General features: G+C 60.2%; 1 protein-coding gene across 1 annotated transcript in view; it reads left to right on the forward strand.

Moving 5' to 3' along the window:
* The window catches only part of SLC7A5 (solute carrier family 7 member 5), a 43,163-nt gene extending 39,701 nt beyond the window's left edge, over window positions 1–3,462 (forward strand). Inside the window, exon 10 of the mRNA XM_010355581.2 lies at window positions 357–3,462. Within this exon, the coding sequence (XP_010353883.2) occupies window positions 357–412 (56 nt within the window). The 3' untranslated portion in view covers window positions 413–3,462. The remainder of the gene's footprint in view (window positions 1–356) is intronic.
* Window positions 3,463–6,727: the final 3,265 nt, after the last annotated feature.

Genomic DNA, 6,727 nt, shown 5'->3' on the forward strand with positions numbered 1-6,727 from the left:
GGAAGGCCTGTCATTTCCCCGTTGCACTTTGCCGAGACCCAGGGCCTGGTTTGTGCGCTCCACGGGCTGCGCTCCACCTCCCCAGGGTTCTGAAGCAGGCGAGGGGTGGGCGGAGCAGGATGCGGCACTTCTGCATTTCAGCAGGAGACGGCGCCTCGGGCACCCAGTATCTACCTGCACAAGTACACAAGGGAGGGTTCCTTAAAATCCCAGCTCTGGCTTTTCTGCAACTTCGGGAGGGGCGGCAGTGCTGGGTTAGGTGACAGCAGGGCTGGGGGAGCCCCAGCTCACCCCCCCATGTCCCACTGGTGCTTGTCCAGCCCCCAGGCTAACACAGCTGTCTTCTCTCCTGACAGTCTCCACGACCGTCCTGTGTCAGAAGCTCATGCAGGTGGTTCCCCAGGAGACATAGCCAGGAGGCCAAGAGGCTGCCAGAGGAGCATGCACGGAGGTCCGTTAAAGCAGCTCACAGCCTCGAACCCACTCCGGTTCCCCACCGTCCACAGCTTAGCTGCGCATCCCAGTCCCTCGCTGTCCCTCCCAGGTCGGGCAGCAGAGCTGCTGTGAAAACTCTGGTACGAATCTCGTCCCTCAACTGAGGTCGAGTCAGGGACCCAGGTGTGCCTGTGCTCCTGCCCAGGAGCAGCGTTTGGTCTCGTTGGGCCCCTTTTCCCTTCCCTCCTTTGTTTACTTGTATTTTTTTTTTTTAACTTAAATTTTGGGTCAACTTGACACCACTAGGATGATGATTTTTTAAGGAGCTAGGGAGGGCAGGAGCCTTCCTTTCTCCCCTTCCTTTCTCCTGCACACTATGTGCCCCAAGGGACCAGACCCTGGGCGAACAGAGCTACTGAGACTTGAAACCTCATTGCTACCATAGACTTGCACTGAACGCCGGACAGCTGCCCAGACTCGTGCTTCTGACATTCATGAAAACCAACCGTGTGGGCTTACGTCTCTGCCTTAGGGTTTGCAGAGTGGAAACTCAGCCGCAGGGTGGCACTGGGATGGGGGTGGGGTATCCAGGCGAGGTGGAGGGTCCAAGGTGGGTGATTCCAGAGCTCCTCCCAGGAGGTACCTGAGGCCCTGTTGGACTCCAGACCGTATATCCTAGCCCGGAGACACCATCCCAAGCCAGGGAACAGCCCCGGGGGGCGGCGGGTGCCGGCATCTCCCCTGGCTCACCAGGCCTGGCCTCTGGGCAGTGCGACTTCTTGGCTATTTCTGTGTCCAGTTTTGGAGGCTGAGTGCTGGTTCATGCAGACAAAGCCCGGCCCTTCAGTCTTCTAGACACAGACAAGAAAGGCAGACACACCGTGGCCAGGTACCCAAGTGGGAACCCACTCTGGGTTCCTCCACACAGCAGTGTCCCCTGTCCTGGAGGTCACAGCTGCCCTCAGGCTCCAAAGCTTTGGCCTCTGTGCTGCCCAAATCCCTGCCCAGCAGCCCCTTCTGGCCAGGGCTGGGTTCCAGCTCCCGGCCAAAGCACCTCCCCACTCTCCCTGTCACCCTCACGTCTTGTCCTGGTCCTCCTGATGCCCATTGTCTAGGAGACAGAGCCAAGCACTGCTCACCTCTCTGCTGCCTGCGTTTGGAGGCCCCTGGGCTCTCACCCAGTCCTCACCCTCCTGCGGAGAGAGAAATAGCAGCCCCCACTCTTTCTGTTGTTCCTGTGAATTTTTTTCCCTATGGGAGGCAGCTGAGGCCTGGCCAGTGTGGCCCACTTTCCTGAGCTGTTGCTGCCTCTGTGGCAGCAGCCAGGGGCCCCCAGAACAAGAAGACCCCACCGGGGCCCCTCCTGAGCTCTGGGAGGCTCTGTCTTCTCAGGCCCCCGGCTTCTCTTCTCCCCAGCTAGAGGTAGAGCCAAGTGGTCCAGAATCACTCCAGTGCTCAGCTGTGGCTGGCGGAGCTGGCCTGTGGCACAGCCCTGAGTACCCCAAGCCGGGAGCCACCGGAGCAGGGCTGGACATGGCTTTACTGACCAGCGGCTGCTCAAGCCGCAAGCTCTGAGCAAGTGCTCAGTGGAGCCTGCCGCCCCCTGCCTGGGCCCCAGGACTCCCTCACCATCCAATGGGCCTGTAGAAACCTGATGGACAGTTTGGGGACCCGGGGCCAGATGTCCATCTCTCTTGCTTGAGGAATGAAGACTTTTTATTCCAGAGCCCAGGGGCCCATCCAGCCCTGGCACCCCCGCCCCATTGCTTCCCGCTGCACATGGACCGACTTCCACAGCATCTGCTCATGGGTACTGCATCCTTCCTGAGGCCGAATTCCACTCGTCCAAGGGACAGCCCAACAGTCTGGACGCCGAGGACCACCAGTGGGCAGATGGACTGACTGTTGGGCAAGACGTCTTCCCTCGGGCCTGTTCTCTTGGCGGCAGATAAGGACAGTAGCTGGTGCCCTCCCTGCCTGGCGTGTTGCTGTGCGAATCCAGGAGGCAGTGGACATTGTAGGCGGCCACAGCCCCGGGTCTGGGAGAGGTGCTGCCTGGACGCATGCTTCCCGCTGGAGCTGGCGGGGACCATGCACAACGCCAGCCTCTTCCCTTCCCGCCTCGGGTAGGGGTCCTCGGGACGCCGTTCTGTTCCAGCCTCCTGCGCTGGGAGGTGGGCATGCCTCAAGGATGCAGGGAGCCAGCGGACTCTTGATGACACGTGCTTGCCTGTTGGCTGCTGCGGCTGTGGGCGAGCATGGGGGCTGCTCTGTGTCTGTTGTGGGAAGTAGCTGCTGAGTGAAATGGCGGGGGGCCGCTGGGGTCCATCTTCACACTGCATAGGTCTCTTCCAGGCATCTGGGCTGGAGTGGGAGCTCCTCCGCAGAAGGCCGATGGGGGGTCCAGTCTGTGATCCTTGGTGCTGTGTGCCCCACCCCAGCCTGGGGACCCCACTTCAGAAGGTAGGGGCCATATCCCGAGGTGCTGACTGAGGCCTGCTTCCCCCCACCCGCTTCCTGCTGTGTTGGAATACCACAGGGGACCAGGGCCACCACAGGGGACCGTCTCAGAAGACTTCGCTTTTCCGTCCCTTTTTCTCCACACTCCACTGACAAACGTCCCCAAAGGTTTCCACTTGTGGGTGTCAGGTGTTTTCAAGCACACCCTACCAAAACAAGCAAGTGTTTTTTCAGTCGTTTCGCTTTTTTGTTTTGTGCTAACGTCTTACTAATTTAAAGATGCTGTCGGCACCGTGTTTATTTATTTCCAGTGGTCGTGCTCAGCCTTGCTGCTCTGCGTGGCGCAGGTGCCACGCCTGCTCCTCGTCTGTGTCCCGACCACGCAGGGCCATCCACTGTGACGTCGGCTGACCAGGCCGGACACCCTCTGCCGAGTAATGACGTGTGTGCCTGGGACCGTTTTTATTCTGTGTTAATGGCTAACCTGTTACACTGGGCTGGGTTGTGTAGGGTGTTCTGGCTTTTTTGTGGGGTTTTTATTTTTAAAGAAACACTCAATCATCCTACCGCTCATGTTCTGTGTTCTTTTCTTCTGCGCCAGGCTCTGTGTGCAGGAACATTCCTGGCCGCCTCTTGGCCACCCCATTCCTTCCCACCTTCACATATTCATTCATTCATTCACCAACAGCCCACTGAGGCCGCCGGGTAGGGGTGAGCCATGGACCGGTAGCATAGGCATCACATGTGACCACGCACCCCTCGAGGACGTGGGGGCTGAGCCGGGATCTCGGATCTGCCTCGGGAGTAGAGGGCAGGCGGCCTGCACAGGGACATTCAGGGGGAGATCACCTGGGAGGAGGGGAAAGGTTCCAGTCCCAGGGAGCTGCAGGGGTGAAGTTGGGAAGTTGGGCTTGGAAGTCACCCGCTGAGAGGATACAGGGCTCCAGATCCTGGGAGGTCAGGAAGGAAGCTTTTCTCTAGGCTGGGATCAGAGCAAGAGAGGAAGCAGCACTGATTCTGTTCCCAGAGCACCCCCAAGCCTCTCGGTTAAGAGGGCAGGTCCGGGGCTCAGAGCATGAACCCCTCGTCTACCTCCCGGGTGGGAGGGCAACCGTGGGGCTCCATCCTGGATCCAGTGGAGGTGCCTGTCTGCAGGACCCATGCAGTCTTGTCCCAGCTGAACGGGAGGTGGGGGGCAGGGATTGGGGTCACAGGCCCTGAGTGGGTCCCATAGTCTGAGTCTTATCCTGGAGCCACCAAGTCCCATAAGGAACCAGGAAGGCTCCAGGTGCCAGAAACATGAAGTCACTGGAGTGAGCAGTCAGCTCCACGGGGTGTTAGTAAAGAGGCCTCCTGGCTGCAGGTCTCCTGGGAGTGGGGGTTGGGCAGCTTTTCCCTAGTGGGCTGGACACCCTCCTCCCCGCAGCCCTTTCATTAGGGAGACCTTGCCCAGTGGTGGACCAGGGCATTCTGGGGTGCCAAGTGTTGGGATTCCAGGCATGAACCACTGTGCCTGGCCAAAGGTTTTCTTTTGTGGGGGATGTGAACAAGGCTGGAAAGAATTCATCCTGGCCGAGGGGGTCCAGGTTCAGGGTCTGCCGGAGGAAGAGGAGTTGAACTCGAGTCTGGTCAACAGGCATTTCGTTCTGATGGATCTGTGGGGACAAAAACAGCTCAGAGAATCATTGATGAGGCCAAGAAAGGTGCTGTGTATGGCCTGGCCTCATCCCGGGTGGAACCCAGAAAGGCCTGCCATGCATGCTCTGCCTTCCCTCCAACTGACACTTCAATGCCTTGAGCACCGTGGGAGAGAGCGGGCGTAAATGAATGGTGTGTGGCAGCTCCCTCTCCCCCAGAGAGAGGGTGAGGGGGGAGCGTTTGTGGGGACGGGAGCCCCAAACACATTTGAATGAAGCCGCCTATCCGGTGCGCCCTCCCCGGGAGAGCAGGGCTTCCTGAAGGAACCAGCGACCAATCCTCTCACCGCCCCCTCATTGCAGAAAGCCCAGGTCTCGCCATGACCAGCCTCTCCTGCTACTCGCCCTCCTGCAGAGCTCCTTGCTGGGAGCCTGTCTTCCGGTGAGGTTCCGCTGGACGGAACTCTGGGGCAGATCTTAGGACCTGCTGGGAACTGCGGTTGGAAGCACATGGAGGCATGGAGACAATTAAACCCTAACCCCCGGTGTAGGAAAGGGAGGGAAACAGAAGGCAGGAAGGCATTGGCCTGGAAAGCGGGGACCTCGGCTCTGTGGTGCCCTGGCCCCTCCCCCAGCCCAGGGGCAGCTGCGTTCACCAGCTCTGATGTAAAAGGGTCTTGGCCCCTGAGAGGACCGGAATCCATGTGCTTCCGCCTCTGTGCTCAGAGCCGATCTGCCTAACCCAGCTCAGGGTGAGAGAAGAGGGAGGAATGGGGGAAGTGGGGAGGAAAAAAGGGGAGAGGAGAGAGCATTCCCCTGGCCAGGGGATGGGGACCACGGCCCTAATCAAGCAACAGCTCCGGCAACTCTGCCTTCAGGCCTGGAGAGGCTTCCAGTGCAGAGCAGAGGAGGATGGAGGACAGAGGAGAGCAGAGGGAGGAGGAGAAGGTGGTGGTGGGAAGAGCCCGACACAGAAGACCGTGGGCTGCAGGCTGGGACCCCTCCCAGTGACTCCTGCATCCTAGACAATCCTGAGCTCGCCACACTGTGCCTGCCAGCTGTGTGTGTGAGAGCTGCACGCCTGGCACAGGAGGCGGCAACCCTGCCCTGGAGTCCGCCAAAACCACCTGAGGGCATGGGCTTCACAGGCTGCGGGAATTGTGGAGGGAGGTGAATGGGGGTCCTCTCCCGGGCAGGGTGGGGAGCCAACATCTGGGCAGAGCGGGGGTGCAGGAGTCCTAGAGGGAACAGTGGCTCTGCCTGGGTGTCCTCTGGTCACTCCCCACCTGGGCTGGATCACCACCAACTGTCCCAAACACAGGACACCTCTCTGGCCTCTAAAGAGCCTGGAAGTCCTTGGTCTTCAGCCAAAACCCTGCAGAGATGGTGATGGTGGAGAGGGGCCTTCAGCCTGGGGAGGGGCCACGCCTTGGGAGAGCATGGAGGGGAGACAGTGGATGGAGATGGCTCTTCCAGCACCGCCCACCTGCCCACTGAGACCACAGATGACACAGGCTCGGTGCCCACGCTGGGCCCTACACACCCTGCCCCTACCCCTCCCTGGGCAGCCTTGTTGGGAACGCTAATTCACTTGCTCTAAGGACGAACATTCTAGGAGCATCTGCTCTGAGGGACAGGGGAGGTGGGGTCACCCTGAAGCTCCTTCAGCTGGATTTCTGGGGGCCCTGGATCCCCACTGTCCCGAGGTTCTGTGCTCCCCGAGGCTTGGCCTGAAGGCTCCAGTGTGGGAAAGTGAACTGAGCCTGCAGCACCCAGAGGAGGTGGCCAGGTGCCACCTTGTCTCAGGGAGGAGAAAATGGGACTCCAAAACATTCCTTCACCTGCCTGGGGTGATCCAGGGGAGCTGAGAGGCCGGAGTGGATCCGTGTGCATTGGATGCAAAATGGTAGGAAGGACGCAGTGGGAGCATCTCACAAACCTGTGCACCTGGATGACCCGGGCACCTGGAGGGTGTGGGCACCGGGAGTGCCTGGGCACCTGGAGGATGTGAGCACCTGGATGATGTGGGCACCTGGAGGGCCTGGGCACCTGGAGGACATGGGCCCCTGGAGGGCCTGGGCACTTGGAGGACCCACACACATGGAGAACCCGGGTTCTCCAACCTGTGCACCTGGAGGGCCTGGACACCTGACCCCTCATCCGCAAGACTGCCCCTCCCTTCCATCCCACCCTCC

This window comes from Rhinopithecus roxellana, chromosome 20 (genome assembly GCF_007565055.1).
Source record: "Rhinopithecus roxellana isolate Shanxi Qingling chromosome 20, ASM756505v1, whole genome shotgun sequence".
In the NCBI taxonomy this organism is placed as follows: Eukaryota; Metazoa; Chordata; class Mammalia; order Primates; family Cercopithecidae; genus Rhinopithecus; species Rhinopithecus roxellana.